We start from the raw sequence: 18,928 nt of genomic DNA, 5'->3' as shown, positions 1-18,928 counted from the left end.
ATTTTTATTCCAATGAGAAAGATAATAACTTTTAAAAGACTGGACCAGAAAGACATTTTAAATGTTGCTACTTCGGCTTCACTTATATTTCCTATTAATGTAACTAATGTTACCACTGCCACTAACCCAAAGAATATTAAACACTAAAGCCAGCAGTAAATTCCGTAACAAACTCACTGTTGTGTTTGAAGACTCGAATGGTTGCTCCTGAGAGTCTGGCTCCTAGAACCAGTGATGCATGGTTCAGTTCATCACTCAGAATCAGGCAACCCTGCAAAACCACAAGCACAGGAAGGTAAGAAGCTGGGGGCAAAGATTTAGTTAGACAAACTACAAAATGCTAAAATCATTAATAATTATATCTTATTAAGGAAAGCCTGCACAACGGCAAAGTTATCAATTTGCTCTGAAATCTTTGTTTATATTATTATATTAATATTATATATGGTATTGATATTATCTATAATATTTATTAGTTTATATTATAATAAAATATTATATAAATCATTATTACTGTTTACATGCTGTAACTTTTTCCATCCTTTTACTTTTAACCTGTGTCTTTTTTTTTTTTTTTTTTTTAATTTTGGCCATGCCGTGTAGCTTGCAGGATCTTAGTTACCCAAATAGGGACTGAACCTGGGCTCACAGCAGTGAAAGCACTGAGTCCTAATCACTGGACCAGGGAATTCCCTGTGTCTTTAAATTTAAAGTAGGTCTCTGGTGGAAGCCTATTTAATTTTATCTAGTCTGACAATCTCTATCTTCTAATTGGAATATATAAACCATTCATATTTAATATGATATCAATATAGTTGTGTTTAAATCTCTTCTCTTGCTTTTTGTTTTCTATTTGTCCCATCTATTCCTTGAGGAACCATATATGTATGTTAACCTAGTCCAAGTACCTCATTTCACAATGGAAAATTTGAGGCTCAGAAAGGTTGTGACATGCTCATGGTCACACAGCTAAATCTGACCATATAACCAACCAAAAAAATCTCAGGTCTTCTGCTCATTAATACACTGATTTTTCAATATACCATGCCTAGATATCAATGTTAAAATGAGATGTGTAGGGCCAGCCCTTGAGGGCCCTTTCAAGTTGATAGTGCCAATCTGTTAAAATGTGATTTACAAGGTCTCTTATCTTTTATCTCTTCTACTGTCCCCTCACAAACTCTACCCACAGAAAATAAAATACATACATATATATTACTTTTAACTTATTATTTACCTATATTATTACTTTTAACCTGTATTATTACCTATATTATACATATATATATTATATACATATATACACATAATTGGCCCATGTATTTCTGAACAACATGCATTACAGTAAGAACAAGTATTAGGGACCTATGTATTTTCATATTTTTCTATTACAGAAAACCACCTGATAAATAATTTCCAAACTAAACATCCTTTCTTCCATAATTTTAATCTTTTATGAGAATTTATTTATGAGAATCCCTTTAAAACTGTATGAAACGAAGAAGGCAAGAGTCATCTAATGGAAGGAGAAAAGATCATGGGTTCCAGAGAAAAAGCTTCAACTGATAACAGTCTCCATGGGATACACTTATACACAAATTATATAAAATTTTATGATAGCAGTATCTTTGGGTAAACTATGTTTAAAGTTTACAATAGCTTCTGGCTTGCCTGAATGCCTTACAAAACAAAAGAAGATATATACGAGGGAGTTTTCATAAATGACAGACTAAATCTTACTTTGCTAACAAGAGCAGGAATGTTCATTGAGTTTGTTGCAAATCCCATGCCATATGTCATAGCAGCTTCCACTCCCAAGAAACTTGCCACAAGCTTCTCTAGTTCTTCATGCTTGTCCAGGTTTCCTGTGTGAAGTTAATGAAGTCAATACCACCAAACCCCAAATTTAAGAATTACTCATTACTTTATAAAAAGAAATCATAGTCTATGTGTTATAACCTTTTCAGACTAAGGTCTATGAAGGAGTCAGTATTATGAAGAGTAAAGGCTCATAAAGAATACAATAGTTGAATAAAATCAGATGCAGCACCTGTGGTGGCATTTCTATAAAAAGGGTTGCCAACAATTTCTCCCATTCCTGTTCACACATGCTGGTTCCAAGTCTATGCCTTAAGGGGCCTGGCAGCATCTGCTTTTATACATTTGAAGTCAGCTGCCATGTAAAATAGTCTAACTAGCCTGTTGTAAAGACAGATCATGTGGACAGGGAGGGGCTCTGGAGGATGAGGGACTATGGAAGGAAGGGGCAGGGCTCACCACTCAGCTGAGGTGCCAGACATGTAAGTGACACTATCTTGGATACTCTATCTCGTCAGTCATAATGCTCCACCCAACTCCACATGGAGCCGAGATAAAATGTCAAGTCCTTTCCAAATTACAGAATCACAAGCAAATAAATACATGTTTCTGTTTTAAGCCACTAAGTTTTAGAATGATCTGTTATGTAGCAAAAGCCAAGTTAAAAAACACCTTCCCTCACTTTTTATTATGATTTTACATCAAATGCTCAGATTTTACATCAAGTGCTCAAATCCCTAAGGACCGAACAACACTGATTAATGATAATGGCTACACGCAGAGAGAAAAGACGCAGAGAAAGACTGCTGAACTTGGATACTACGTGTCCTTATAGCTTAAGCAAGTCATTTATCCTCTCTGGGCCTGTTTCTTATCTGTTAAATACCAATAATAATATTTGCTATATCTACCCCATGACATTGTTGTAAAGATCAGAAGGGATAAGATGTTCAAGAAATTTACACAATATAAAGCGCCGTAAAGACGTAAGGTGGGCTTCCCTGGTGGCGCAGTGGTTAAGAACCCGCCTGCCAATGCAGGGGACACGGGTTCAAGCCCTGGCCCGGGAAGATCCCACATGCTGCGGAGCAACTAAGCCCGTGCGCCACAACTACTGAGCCTGCGCTCTAGAGCCTGTGAGCCACAACTACTGAGCCCATGCGCCACAACTACTGAAGCCCATGCACCTAGAGCCTGTGCTCCGCCATGAGAAGCCACTGCAGTGAGAAGCCCACACACCGCAGCGAAGAGTAGCCCCCGCTCACCACAACTAGAGCAAGCTCGCGCATAGCAACGAAGACCCAACGTGGCCATAAATAAATAAATAAATAAATAAATAAATTTCAAAAAATACCCTTTAAAAAAAGATGTAAGGTATGATTACTCTATGTCGTCACTGCACAATGCTCCCTTAACCACATCACTGGGGATAGACCCACGTGAAATAATAATGAATTGTTGTTTTAATCTACTAAGTTTTGGGGTGATTCACAGTAGTAAATATCCAGAAAGTTGCCTTATAACTTTTATGGTTATCAGTTCTCTTGAACAAAATGGAAAAATTAGGAATCCTCCTTTGAACTTAAATAAATTAAATATCTTTGTAGAAATCTGTTCACTTTTATATTTTATAGACTTGTAATAATAATAAAAGAGTTAATGTTTATTGAGGGTTTACCATGTTACAAGCACTTTACATGAATTAGCTTATTTAATTCTTAAAACACCTCTATAGTGTAGGAATTATTATTAGCCCCAATTTACCAGGATGGAAGCAGATTAACGCTCATATGCCCAAGAGCTCAGTACTAGTAAGTAGTACTCTCAACCACTATCATTTGCAAAAGCCAATAAAGTCAACATTAAAGTTATAAATGAAACAAATACTTAATGGAACTTTTCTACAGATATTCTGTAAGTATAACATAATGGAAAAGATAGGGAGGGAGGGAGATGCAAGAGGGAAGAGATATGGGAACATATTGTATATGTATAACTGATTCACTTTGTTATAAAGCAGAAGCTAACACACCATTGTAAGGCAATTATACTTCAATAAAGATGTTTAAAAAAAAGAAAAGATAAAATATATCTCAAAACACACTGAAAGCATTAAAATCATCCATCACTTCAGAAAAATAAAGCATTCTTTACCTGATGTAAACTACACGGCAAAGTATGTATTTGGATGCTCTATACAGTATTCTAGCTCTATCTCAGTATTATTCCCTCCTGAGTAAAAAAGTTAAGAATAAGAACATCAGCTGGCCAAACAGAGCCTACACTTACCAATTTCCTGCCGAGTGCTGCACACTCCAACTCCATATTCCTCCAGGACTTTGGCAGCTGCCTCTTGACATGGTCCAGTATTCCGTGCAAACCCAAGATAGTTGTAGGAACCCATGTTTATAACATCTTTAATTACATTCCCTGTGTACCTGTATTTCAATAGCAAAAAAGTTCATGAAACTCAAAAGCAAATCAAATATATGTGATGATAAACTTATTGATAATACAAAAGCAAGCACCATCTATAGGAAGTAGAGAGAATATGGTCTAGATGAAAAGCAACTCAAACTCACTACCAATTAGGAAGACGGAAGTTAAAACAAAACACCAGTTTTTACTTATCAATAGGGATGCTTAAAAACTGACCATATCATGGGAATTCCCTGGCAGTCCAATGGTTAGAACTCGGCGCTTTCACTTCTGTGGCCCTGGTTCAATCCCTGGTCAGGGAACTAAGATCCTGCAAGCCATGAGGCAAAGCCAAAAAAAAATTTTTTTTAATTTTTTAAAATAAATAAATAAAAATAAAAACTGACTACATCCAGTGTTGACCAGGACACTCTCATATGCTGTAGATAAGAACATCAGTCAGTACCTTTCTTTGGAGGGCAGTTTGACAGTACTTCTCTATTAAAAGATATACATATCTTTGACTCAGCAATTCCTACACACATATAAAAGGATATACACTTAAGGATCCTTTAAGAGTCACTACACAATTTATCTACTGTGTCCCTTTCCCAGGCACACAGACCCGTGACTTTCCACATGGTGGAAGCTCAGTCAGCCTGGGACCCCAAGTGAGGACAACATGGTACAGAGGCTCCACCTATCTAAGATGGACATGAAGTAGGGACAAGAAATAAACTCTTCTGTCTTAACGCTGAGGTTTTGGGGGTTTTTAACACAGGATGACGTAGCCCTATCTGCTCTACATTATATGTATCTGTACTGCAGAACACTAAGCAGCCACTACAAATAGTGAGCTTGCTGTGAACGTACACAAGAAGGATGTTGTTACCAGTATGTTAGCAAGTAAAAAAAGCGAGATATAAAATAATTTCTATAGTATGATCCTGTTTTTGTAAATCAAAAACTACCTGTGTGCAACCCCAATAATACACTATATATATATATACATGCCATAGAAAACATATGGAGGAATAATATACAATAAACTGATAACAATGGTCACCTCTGGGAAGTGAGGATTTGTGGGGACGTGGACCTGCAAAAGGATAGTGGTTAGCTGTCATAGGGGACCTTCAGTTTATTTGTATTATTTGTTTTTTTAAAAATAATGACCATACAACCATGTAATGCCTGTACAATATAAACAAAATAAAATCTTACGAATAGAAAAAGTTTTCTAAACAATTCAATCCATTTAAGTAAAAACACTCCTTGAATCATTTGAGAAATCAAAATATCCATAAATAAATTCAGATAACTGACTCTGGTAAATGGCATAACAGAAAGGATGGTTTTTCTTTGTGTGAGTTTTTTTAATAAGTCAAATTTTGTTTTCAACTATAATCCAACACAGTGACAAATGTAGTAGCAAAATGCATTTAAAAAATCTCAAGGCCGGGCTTCCCTGGTGGCTCAGTGGCTAAGAATCCACCTGCCAATGCAGGGGACACGGGTTCGAGCCCTGGTCCGGGAAGATCCCACATGCCAAGGAGCAACTAAGCCCGTGAGCCACGACTACTGAGCCCACGTGCCACAACTACTGAGCCCACATGCCTAGAGTCCGTGCTCCACAACAAGAGGCCACTGCAATGAGAAGCCCACGCACCGCAATGAAGAGTAGCCCCCGCTCGCCACAACTAGAGAAAACCCGCGCACAGCAATGAAGACCCAATGCAGCCAAAAATAAATAAATAAAATAAATTAGTTTAAAAAAAAAAAAAAAAAAAATCTCAGGGCCTCCCTGGTGGCACAGTGGTTAAGAATCCGCCTGCCAATGCAGGGGACACGGGTTCAAGCCCTGGTCCGGGAAGATCCCACATGCCATGGAGCAACTAAGCCCGTGCACCACAACTACTGAGCCTGCACTCTAGAGCCCGTGAGCCACAATTACTGAGCCCTCGCGCCACAACTACTGAAGCCACCTAGAACCCATGCTCAGCAACAAGAGAAGCCACCACAGTGAGAAGCCTGCGCACTGCAACGAAGAGTAGCCCCCGCTCACCGCAACCAGAGAAAGCCCGCGTGCAACGAAGACCCAACGCAGCCAAAATTAAATAAATACATAAATTTATTAAAAAAAAAAATCTCAGTAACAATGAACAATATGCAAGGAAACTAATCATACTGTGTTGTACTCTCAGCTTCCACTCCTATTTCGACAGAATATTCAAATTGCAATACAATATCTTCTGAAGTGAAGAAATTCTTTTTTTGTTGTCAAGAAACAATTTCCCAACCGAGACTCACTTGAACGACCAGTTGTAATCATGAGACTGTCTCTCCATGATGTCCACCCTGGCCCCAGGCACACTGCAGATGGGCCGATTCCAGTTGTCTCTAATCCTCATGTAGAGGTTCCTTGTATAGAAGTTTTCGAAATCCTGATACAATGACACAAAGTCCTGCCAAAAAATGGTGAAAATACTATAAATTAAACTGAGTTCCTTTGAAAAGTTTTACAACCTCCCTTTTCGTAATGCAAGAGCACTTTAGACTAAGACGTCAATTATACAGAATTAACTGCTATGGAAAACATTTGGAAAGGCATCAATTCCTTATGTTATTTTAAAACAACTCAATCAGGTAAAAGTCACTTAGCTTTGACCATTCAGCTATAAGAAATGGTTGCAAGTAACTATCTGACTGCTCGAAAGTAGAGCCAAAGAATTTAACTTAGTGAAGCAGGCCTCATAAAAATAAAACCTGGTTTGTACAATTCTGTCATTAAATGGTTCTCCTTCCTAAAAACCTTAAAAACATGGCTCTTCTGCCCCGCCCCCACCAGTAATATATTAGGGGAAATGCCATAAAAACCCCTGTAATTCCAGTTTCAACCAAGAAAAATAATTCCAAAATTAAGATTTCATCCTCTGCATATTTTCAAGGATCAAACTGAAATCCAAAGAAAAATTATAAACAAGAAACACTAAAAGGTAGGTTATAGAAAGACACCTACTTGAGGTTTCTTTCCTTGGATGGGCGTTTTTAAAAAATCTCAAAATGGGACTTCCCTGGTGGTGCAGTGGTTAAGAATCCGCCTGCCAATGCAGGGGACACGGGTTCGATCCCTGGTCCGGGAAGATCCCACATACCGCGGAGCAACTAAGCCCGTGCGCCACAACTACTGAGCCTGCGCTCTAGAGCCCATGAACCACAACTACTGAAGCTCGCACACCTGGAGCCCATGCTCCGCAACAAGAGAAGCCACCACAATGAGAAGCCCGCGCACCGCAAGGAAGAGTAGCCCCCACTTGCCTCAACTAGAGAAAGACCGTGCGCAGCAACGAAGACCCAGTGCAGCCAAAAAATAATTAAAAAAAAAAAAATCTCAAAATGAATTTTCATGATCAGGGATTTAAAGCTCTCCTTTCCTCTCTGAAATTAAGTTATGCTAAAATTTAAGTCTGTAAAAATTAAGTCACAGTGGAGCTTTAATTAATGCATAATGTTCTGCTCAGAACACAGTGACCAGACCACATGAGGTCTACTTGAAGGTAAAGAGTAAACCAAACAAAAAGAAAACTGTACTACAGCTTTATTTTAGCCAGCAAATCACTGAGCTTCTAGTCCTCAGATCTGGCTTGGTGCCAATCTAAATTCATCTTTTAAATAAGCTAGTCAAAAACATTAAAAGTTTAGTCCTTATTCTGTAAAAGATTTTCACTGCTAAAGAAGGCTCTACATAAAACTTAAAAATTAACAACCTTCTATGACATTGGACTCTAAAAGTGCCTACTAAATAAGCCTCACAGTAGATAAAAATCTCCTTAAATAAAGCTAAGCAGAGTCACAAAGTACTCAGGAATTTGTGGTAGCTGATACCAGCTCTCCTGCAATTGGTTCTAACATTTACATTTCCTTAAGAGAAAATATCCATAAATAATGTGTCTGTCAAAATTGGAAATTTATTACTTAAATACTATGCCCCGTTTGATAGTCTTTTCTTTCAACATACTGGATGAATTAAAACTGGAACAGAGACAGCCAAATTCTAATTAAGGACTTTCCTTTAACTATTATTCACCATGCATTTATTTCACAAAGGAAAAAACAAAAAACCAGTCTCCAGTCCTTTTCAATGGGTAAACAGTACTAACTCTTCTTGATCTCATTTCTTTACAACTTCCTAAAACTGCACATCAATATTAAAGGTATTAACTCAAATACTTGAGAGAAATATGCCATCATGGACAAATTTTTATTAGCAACAAAAAGCAGTATTTTTTGCTTTTAGTATATAAATATCAGAAAAAACTTAGAGTCTGGTCCTATCTACCAGAAGGGTTACTAAACCCCAAAGAGAAAAGGGCTGCAGACCGGAATGAGGTGAGCTTTGGGTAACCTGTGACAGAGCTGTCTGAGGTTAGGAGGGCAGGGATGGGCTCTGATCTGAACAGAGAGACAGCCAAGATCAGGGAGCTCTGCCTCTCCTTACACGGAGAGAACGACTAAGTCCCTGAGAAGGGAACAGGCTTGCACAGTGAGGAAGTTGTCACAGTGAGGGATGTTAGAGACCAAAAGCAGGTGAGACAGATGGTAGAAGACAGGGACTTGTGGCCAGGGTAGCAGCTTTGACTGCAGTTAGAAGGTTTGGTAGAGATCTGAAGCGATGTTAACCAAACTCGCTGAAGCCTTGCGATGAAGCAAGAAAGGGGATGGAAGGGGACCACGATTTGAGGTTCTAGTTCTAGGCAATAAGAACGTCTGTTTCTAAAAACATATACACTTTACACTTTAAATATTTTAGGACTAGGGGTAAACTAGAGGACTTATCTTTTCATTCATTCTTCCAAATCTTTTATTGGACACTCAATATATGTTTGATTCATTGCTAGACTTGGGATACATTAAGGAACAGGACAGTTCTCTCTGCAAACAATGACACCCCACACCCCGTCCTGCTCCACATCCCCCTCCCCCTCTTCTTCCTCCTCAGTTTAGTCACTGTGAAATGACTTCAGTCAGGGCCAACCTAATACTCATTTGTTCAGGCACTGAACCAACATTTACTGAGCAGTACTTTCCAGGCACTAAGCAAGGCACTGGGGATAAAAATGAGTAAGACACAACCTCTACACACTGAAGGATCTCTTAATGTAGTGGAGAGGCACACAGATAAAGTTACAACACAATATAACAAGTACTGTAGAGGGAGGCTTGCCCAGAGACAGCCTAACTGGTAGGTGAGTGGCAATGACAGAGTCAAGTTCAAACAGCCTTACAGATACCTTCCTCATGGACACCTCCTGAAGATCTTTACAAACCCCATACACCAGCACATATCCATGATAAGCAGAAATAAAACCTAGCTGAGACCACCTTGGATTGTTGGGCTTGAGGTACTCACAAGTTAAGTGACTTCTACTACTGGCCTGAAAGGTAAAATTGAAATTCATGGATTTGTTAATTAGGGATCAGTGAAGACCTTACCAAAAGTAGTCTGGGGTCATCTTAATTACCCAATAAATATCCTTTATTATTTAAGCCTATTTGAGGTAAGTCTTGTAGAAAACATCCTATATATTGTTTAAAATAAATAGGCACCTATTCTAGTGTCTATACAGGCCTTAAGATCACAGGGTAATCTATTAATATATAACCAGTGGGATCTGCAGCACCCCAAAACCCCAACACTTTAATATATCTGCAGGAAAGTTATGATTGTTCATACCAAGTGGGATAAAAAAGAGCTGTAAACAGCATCACATCTGTTCAGGTCAGGTTTTGCCATCAAATGTGTTAAAAAAAACTTTTGGTTTTCAGATATTTTAGAGTTTTGATTGTAGATATGGGACTGTGAACCTTCTGGAAAAATATAGGATGATCCTGACAAGTGAAATTGTGCCCCAAAGAGTTAGCAGAAGTTGATAACTAAGAGAAAGTCTTGAACTTGTCTTACAGAACAACAGATAAGGGAACAGCTTGTTAAAAACCCTTTGCTCGTAAACTGCTTTCATTGATTAAGTTCGCCTTAGTTTTTTTCTTTCTCTCTTTTTGCCTCTTTTATAACTGCAGGCTTTCCCAGCATTCACACAGCCCCAGTTGTTTTAAAGGAACTTGGCGTCAGCTCCTGCCCAGTGTAAGCTGGCTGGGGGCTGCTTGGGACCACTGACCCTAAAACTGGGGCTGCACAGATGTTCAGTAAATGGCCTTTTAACATCAGAGGGCCAGAAGACTCCACCCTCAGATCAAGCTAAGCGACTCTAGTTTGAATATGAAGAAGCATGTAACCCACATGTGCCTGTGCAGAACAAGGATTACCTCACCTTTTCTCTGCCTTTAATCACCTTTCTCTATGCCTAAGACCACGCCTGCTTACCCCATAAATATCCTGACCTCCTTGCCTTCAGAGAGGTGGACCTGGGACTTGTTCTTCCATCTCCTCCTCGCTTGGCTGCCTTGTGAATAAACTCTTGGCTGTAAACCAACCCGAGTCTCAGTGTTTGGCTTGCGGCATCTTGGGCAAACAGACCGGGTTCAGTAACCCAAGTATTATCCTGGTATTTACATATTTAGGCACCACATTAACCTCTGCACATAAATGAGTTCTGAAAGCTAATTTCAAAAAAAAAAAAAATCACAGGGGAAAAAGGTTGGGTGCTACCACTTTCCGAAGCTGACTTTATAAAAATTGGCCATGTTCGTTAAGACAATTCAGGCCAACATAGATGCATGCCCAGATACTTTTATGATGAGGATAAAGATGATGAATAATCACATCAATAGAAACAAGAGTTCCCAATTACTGAGTACTTATGATATGTGTTGCCAAGTGCTTCACATATATTTTCTCTTAAGTATCCCTGAACTCTCTTACAGAAGCTATTACTCCCATTTTCAGAAAGGCAAAATGGCTTTCCCACCTAGAGAACTGGCCAGAAGCAGTGCCAGGAACTGATCCAGGTCTTTTAATTCCACAGTCTATGCTCCTAACCCTAGCCACAATGCCTCCCATTCTGTGCTGCTACTAAGTCAATCTGAAATAACTCTCTACAGCATTCAAAGCACGTTAAGACCACTGGACTATTGGCCTTCCCACCCCTTTCCTATGGTCGGCCTACAGCCAGCATGTGTGTATGTGCAAGCACACACAGAAGCACACAGAAACACACACACACATTCACACACACAGTAATAATGTACAATAAAACTCTTTAAAAAGGTTTATTTTGGATATAGCTTTTCAGTGAGAAATCCCAAGAGGAAATCGATGACTGCTCTATACAATGGAATATGATTCAGCAATAAAAAAATGAATTATCGAAACATACCACAACATGGATGAACCTCAGAGACATTCCAAGTGACAGAAGCCAGACACAAAAGATCACACACTGTATGATCCCATTTATATGAAATGTCTAGAGACAGAAAGTAGACTAGTGGTTGCCTAGCGTGAGGTGCGGGAGGAAGGGGTGATTGTTAATGGGTATGGGGTTTCTTCTTCAGATAATGAAAATGTTATAAAATTAGCTTATAGTGTTGGCTGTACCCTTTCTGTAAACAGTAATAAAAATCATTCAACTTTACATTTTAAACAGGTGAACTTTATGGTACATAAATTATATCTCAATAAAGCTATTTAAAAAAAATTAAGTAGGGACTTCCCTGGCAGTCCAGGGGTTAGGACTCTGTGCTTCCACTGCAAGCGGCGTGGATTAGACCCCTGGTCGGGGAACTAGGATCCTGCAAGTGGCTCGGTGCGGCCCCAAAATAGGTGACTGCTTGACTGCTGTCCTGGGCTCCACACTTACCACGAAACTATGGAAAGTAGAGCTCTTTTTAAACCCACAGAACTAAAAAAAACAAACCAATTGATAATCCCCCAGCTTAATATATCAAGCAACTATACTCATTGTTTCCAAAGATACTGCTAAAGTGACAATTAACAGAATATTCTTAGTAAGCTACTTTTTTTTTTTTAAACATCTTTATTGGAGTATAATTGCTTTACAATGGTGTGTTAGTTTCTGCTTTATAACAAAGTGAATCAGTTATACATATACATATGTTCCCATATCTCTTCCCTCTTGCGTCTCCCTCCCTCCCAGTAAGGTACTTTTTGAAGGAGGTCAAGAATAAATCCTTCCAGAAATTCGAATTAATGTATTTTAATTCTTTTGTATCTTGAAAATTAAAATACATCAGGATATAGACATATAATGTCCCTTCCCAGTATCCTATCCCTCCCATTTCTGAATATATGATCATGAACTGTAGAGGCAGTTAAAGTTTAGTAAGTGTGTGGTAAATACCTACCACAATTTACTCCTTAGATTTCTAGGTATTTCCTATCTAGATATTAGAACATTTTTATTAATTCAAGCTTTTACTATACCTATCACATACACGTTTCTGAACTACTAGCCTCACCTCACAGAAAAAAGAAACCAGACTGAGAAAAAACATTTTTATCCAAAACACCACCAATAACAGAAGATCAAGCAGTAAAGAATTCCAATAATTTTAGCAATTTATATAAAATAGAACACATTTATGCTAACTCATCTTTATTAGCATGACCGTGTGGGTCATTTCTACCCAAAGCAACATATGAAGAACTTGCATAAATAGTTTAAACAGGCTCTCTTTTGTAATGGAATGAGGGAGAAAATAAGGATGTGGTTATGAACACTACTCACTCAGAGAAATGAGAAAGTAGCGACATTATATTTGCATTTTATGATCCTAAGCAAGCACTTTCCCTCACCTCTTCCCAGTGTAACACTTTAAAACTGGCCTATCCCTCTCACTACATCTAAACCAGCATCAGAAAACAAACACGATCTGCCATAAGGCTAAATGAGCCTTCCTTCCCTTCTAATAGCTGAATTTTTATAAGAAAATGGCAGAAGTCAGCTGTTTTAACTGCTAATATTATCTATTGCGAAAATCCTACTAAAATGAATTTGAATAAACTAGTACAGTCCTCCCCTAAACAAACTCTAGAGGCAAATGTCCCCCTCCATCCTACATATTTCCTCCTATTACTTCTTTCAAGAATTATTTCCTGGGGACTTGCCTGGTGGCACAGTGGTTAAGAAGCTACCTGCCAATGCAGGGGACAAGGGTTCGAGCCCTAGTCCGGGAAGATCCCACATGCCACGGAGCAACTAAGCCTGTGCACCACAACTACTGAGCCTGTGCTCTAGAGCCCGAGAGCCACAATTACTGAGCCCGTGTGTCACAACTACTGAAGCCCGTGAGCCTGGAGCCCGTGCTCCACAACAAGAGAAGCCACTGCAATGAGAAGCCCGCACACCACAACGAAGAGTAGCTCCCACTCGCCGCAACTAGAGAAAGCCCACACGCAGCAACAAAGACCCAACACAGCCAAAAATTAAAACTAATTAATTTTTTTAAAAAAGAATTATTTCCTGATTAACTCTATGCTACTCAGTTTACTTTTTTGTTCTACATCTGCATACAATTCAAGTACTATTTACCTGCATAGTGCTTTGCAAAGGCCCATAATTTTGAAGTGTTTATGTTCCCTCAACAAAATTAGAAACTACTTAAGAAGAAAATCCATGTGTTCCAATTCTTTTTTTTTTTAATTTATTTTATTCAAGTAATTTATTTTTGGCTGTGTTGGGTCTTCGTTACTGCATGCTGTCTTTTCTCTAGTTGCGGTGAGTGGGGCTACTCTTCGTTGCAGAGCATGGGCTCTAGGCGCGTGGGCTTCAGTAGTTGTGGCACATAGGCTCAGCAGTTGTGGCCCGCGGGCTCTAGAGCGCAGGCTCAGTAGTTGTGGCGCATGGGCTTAGTTGCTCCACAGCATGTAGGATCTTCCCAGACCAGGGATTAAACCCGTGTTCCCTGCATTGGCAGGCGGATTCTTCTTCTTTTTTTTTTTAAAAATAGATCTTTATTGGAGTATAATTGTTTCACAACACTGTGCTAGCCTCTGTTGCACAACAAAGCGAATCAGCCACGTGCATACACACATCCCCTCCCTCTTGAGCCTCCCTTCCATTCCCCCTATCCCACACCTCTAGGTCATCGCAAGGCACCACGCCGATCTCCTTGTGCTATGCTTCTGCTTTCCACCAGCCAACTATTTTACATTCGGTAGTGTGTATAAGTCGATGCTACTCTCACTGCACCCCAGCTTCGCCCTCCCACCCCATGTCCTCAAGTCCATTTTCTATGTCTACGTCTTTATTCCTGCCCTGCAACTAGGTTCATCAGTACATTTTTTTTTATATATATTCCATATGTATGTGTTAGCATACGGTATTTGTTTTTCTCTTTCTGACTTACTTCACTCTGTATGACAGACTCTTGGTCTATCCACCTCACTACAAATAACTCAATTTCGTTTCTTTTTATGGCTGAGTAATATTCCATTGTATATATGTGCCACATCTTTACCCATTCATCTGGCAGGTGGATTCTTAACCACTGTGCCACCAGGGAAGACCCCTCCAATTCTTTTACACAAAGTTAAGTACACACAGGCAGCCCCAATACTTGAACAGTCAATTTACCCTCTGGAGACATGAAAAAGTTCCAAAGATAATGTCCTCATTCACAAAATAATTCAGGTGCATCCCCATCGGTGCACTCATTTGTTCATCACACTTTGAGACAGCACCAGCTGTGCAAACTCTCCAGTCACTCCCCTGCTCAAAAATGCCCAGGACTCCTCACTGCCTACCAAACATTCAAAACACATTTCTCATACATTCACTTTCCAGGTTCTCCCAAACATTCCTCATGCCTTTGCGTACACTTCTATCCCCTCAGCAGGAACGCTGTCTACACCACAGTCAGCACTCCCCCCACCCCCATCTCTACATGTCAATTATTAGGTCTCTACAGTGTTTAGACACTATGAGAGGTCCCTGTACATAAAGGCTTTCTAGTTTGAATATGTGAATAAAACTTTAGCCCCCATCAGTCACAACCACCATCACCTCAGTCTAGCAGGAAGATATTGGTTTGCACACAAGTCATTGTAATACTGTACAACACAATAAGTACACAGTAAGCTAATAACCTATAGTAAGTAGGCCATACCTAAGGGATGTAAAAAATCAACGTATTGTGGATGCACCCTACCAGAAAATCTATTTGGGATGTACAGGGGTAGAAAAAAGTGAATCAAGGAAATTTAATTTGTTTTCAATGATGAAAATTAGTTTCGCCTACTGGACCGAGTTCTGAATGCAGGGCTTTGCTTGCATTAGATATCCAAAAAATACCTTTTTTTTTTTTTTTAATACAGCAGGTTCTTATTAGTTATCCAAAAATTACCTTCTTAATTGAAATGAACTTGTAGGCATTTCAGGGCAACGAGAAAGAGGGCCAACTTGTGGTACCAGGGCTGGGAAGGGTGCAGAACGGTTGAGATGAGAGAAGAACGCCTGGATCCTCAGTTCTCCCAGTTTCAGGATCCTCAGTCCCTATGCTGATTGGTTTTGGCTTCCTAGTAGCTGATGAGGTCCTTTCCTTTCCCATGTTTCTTGGTGCTTTCTCCCCCTTCCCATGTCTCCGTCATCCATTCCCAGTGTTTACTGGCTCCCCTCTCAGTGTTGATGTTAATGCCACCACATCTGCCTCTCTCCTCTAATGTCCCATGAAAGTGAGATGTATGATAGACAAAAAATTTCTAACTTCTGAATCCCTTCTCTAATCTAGTGCATTCCCTGGGCTAGAGGACAACCTTCTCCATACGTCACATGCCAAGAACAAACAAGTTTGTTTTTCATAAAATCAGGCATTTTTCACTCTAATTCTATTTATTTTCTTAATGAAAAAAAAACTTTATTATGGGATAAAGAAAATCTTTTATCATTTTAAATAATAAAATTTAAAACATTAAAGAAAATGCCCATAAAGAAATATTTTGGTTTGGGAAAGAACATAGTGTTCCTCAGTTCAACACAAATTAGGTTGTTTTATTTTCTTTAATTTTATTGGAGTACAGTTGACTTTCAACTATTTTTTTTAAGAGTAGACAATACATGTATACTGTACAAAACTCTAGAGGCACAAAGGAGTATGCAGAGAAAAGTGAAGTGAGGTGACTGCCATCCTCCTCCCCAGAGACAATCATTATCATCTGTTTACCATTACTAAAACAAGATGGTTTTCCACAGAAAAGAGAGTAGCTCAGCCAAATTCTGCTTCAGGGCTTGATTTCTGGGGAGAAGAGGTGATCTGTGAACTAGACATGTGTGTGTAATGTGCCTATGAGAAAACACAACATGAGTTCTAAAGAACACAATCCTTCCAGAAGACTGTAGACACAACTTGGGATACACAGTATGGTATTGTGAACAGAAAGGACATGGCTTCTGGCTCTTCACATACCTGTGTCCACATACCAGCTCTGACATTAGGCATCTTGGGAAATGTCACTTAACCTGTGAACTTTAGCTTTCTTGTCCATAAAATAAGAATAGATTCTTGTGATGATTAAATTAAAACATGTTAAATGCTTTGATTTCTCCATGCCTTTACCCTTGTTTTTAGCTTCCCTTGTGGAATGTTTTCATTTAACTGCATCTAGAATATTTTTTATTTTAATGTATACCCAAATATCTAAAGAAAAAAATGAGTGAAAACAGCAAGATCAGAGGCTTCCATTTACAGAATCAAAGACTAACAATTACCTTTTGTTCTTCTCTTTCTGTTGCATGGTGACACTTTTCAATTCTCCAATGCCTTAAGAAATCTCGAAGATATCCAAAGAGAGTGAGGACACCATACCCCACGTAAGTAAGCACAGCGACCAGCATTGGTGTCTCTTCAAAACCTTCATTAAATGGTCTTTTATATAGTCCTCCATTTTGTGTAACATGATGTATCTAAAAGGGAGGTTAAAAATGTTTCTTTCAGTCATGGTAAGAAAAAGAGTGATACTTAAAATCCGAGTCCTTACAGATTTGCATACATTCAGAATTCTCTAAGCAATTGTCAAACCCCACCCCCACCCCCAACCAAACATCTGCTAAGTTCTAAACGGGGCATAATTTTTTTCTGTGGAAATAAGTTTTAAGTTATACATACTTCAGATGAACAGCAAAGAAAAACAAGGGGAGATGGACTGTGTAAGAACAATGCTTAACACTGATTTCTATCACTTGATCTTATGAAGGAGATCCTAAAGTGATATGGTTAGAGAATGCATCATTTTCTTTGTCCTAATGAAGAAAATAAAAAATATAAATCAACAAAGAGAAAGCCTAGCCTGAAAATAGTATATTAGCTTACAAATAATCAAAAGTAAATTCAGTTTTAGAATAAAATAAAATATTTGTAAATGTTTTACTGCTAAATATTCTTAAAGCCACCGAGCCATAGCATTTCAAATAATTATTAGCACTAGGCCTCTATGGAAACACATAGTTTATACTAGCCTTTGTTGTCAGTGGTAACACAAATAAATTATTCACAAAAATAAAATACTTACATTAAGAGTGATCCAGCATTGTATAACGCAGGAAGAAAGTGAAATCCAACACAAGGGGAAAAACTGTCAGAGTGATCACTAACAGTCCTGAAATCATTCTGTCCTCCTTCATCTTGACCTAGTGACCTTTTCCAAACATTATAAGATTATCCCTAGTTTCCTCTTTAGGGATATCCAAATTTTAACATACAAACACCAAGGTACTGTACTTTGATCTCATAGCTGAAAGCTGTTTACTCTTTGGTCAATTTTAATGGAAATGTTGTTTTACAGAAAAATTCCACTAAAGTAGTTTGTGTGTCAACTTTAATCTTAACTCTGAAACAACTGATTGCTGTGAGGATGGTCAATCACAATTTACCAGGAACATATTTTCTATTGAGCACTGTACTAGAGTTAAGAAGAATTCCAAAGGAATAAAAGATTCTTTCTTGGCCTCTCAGGCAACCTGATCGAAGGGCTAAATATATTTTAGAATACCGTAGCCTGGGAATATTAGTTTGGGAAAGCTACTAGAATGCTACAAGTTAGAACAGTTTGGAAACAAATTACTCTGTTTGACAAAGGAAAGACATGTGGATAGGCATGATACATGAAATCAGTTGGTAATGACTCAATTTGGTGGCCTAAAGAACCTCTGAAAACTATTTGTAAAACTGGCTTAGGTCTTCATCAATCTCTTCCCCAGTGGTGGAATTTTGTGTTAACATTTACTGCTTAAACTTTCATGCAGGAGCAAAGTTGTAATGTGTTTAGAACAGAATAGCTAAAAATGAACCAATATCTGAAGATAGAAAATTGTTTAAAAATTAGTAATAACATGTAAGCAAGCTATTAAGCTGGAAAAAGCAAAATCAAGAGCACTTAAAACACAAGGAAAGTAACATTCTGATTATCTTGTTTTTTAATAAATTTATTTATTTTATTTATTTATTTTTGGCTGCATTGGGTCTTCGCTGAGGTGTGTGGGCTTCTCTTGTTGCCGAGCGCGGGCTCTAAGCATGCGGGCTTCAGTAGCTGTGGCACGTGGGCTCAGTAGTTGTGGCTCACGGGCTCTGGAGTGCAGGCTCAGTAGTTGCGGCGCATGGGCTTAGTTGCTCCGTGGCATGTGGGATCTGCCCGGACCAGGGCTCGAACCCGTGTCCCCTGCATTGGCAGGCGGATTCTTAACCACTGCACCTCCAGGGAAGCCCCTGATTATCTTTTTAA

The 18,928-nt window shown here is 38.8% G+C and overlaps 1 protein-coding gene across 4 annotated transcripts in view; it reads right to left on the bottom strand.

The window, feature by feature from the left end:
• The window catches only part of SPTLC2 (serine palmitoyltransferase long chain base subunit 2), a 129,831-nt gene that overhangs the window by 87,403 nt on the left and 23,500 nt on the right, over positions 1-18,928 (bottom strand). For all 4 annotated transcript variants that reach the window (XR_014260963.1, XM_082451342.1, XM_082451341.1 and 1 more), the window contains exons 2-6: positions 16,920-17,114; positions 6,547-6,701; positions 4,108-4,256; positions 1,741-1,865; positions 178-271 (exon numbers count right to left, since the gene is read on the bottom strand). Coding sequence is in view for 3 of the 4 variants with exons in the window: in XM_082451342.1 (XP_082307468.1) it covers positions 178-271; positions 1,741-1,865; positions 4,108-4,256; positions 6,547-6,701; positions 16,920-17,114 (718 nt within the window). In the remaining variant the exon portion in view is untranslated. The remainder of the gene's footprint in view (positions 1-177; positions 272-1,740; positions 1,866-4,107; positions 4,257-6,546; positions 6,702-16,919; positions 17,115-18,928) is intronic.

This window comes from Balaenoptera physalus, assembly GCF_965194825.1.
Source record: "Balaenoptera physalus genome assembly, chromosome: 2".
NCBI classification, from domain to species: Eukaryota; Metazoa; Chordata; class Mammalia; order Artiodactyla; family Balaenopteridae; genus Balaenoptera; species Balaenoptera physalus.
Note: the sequence above shows the minus strand (reverse complement) of the source record. Positions and strands in the feature narration are given on the sequence as shown.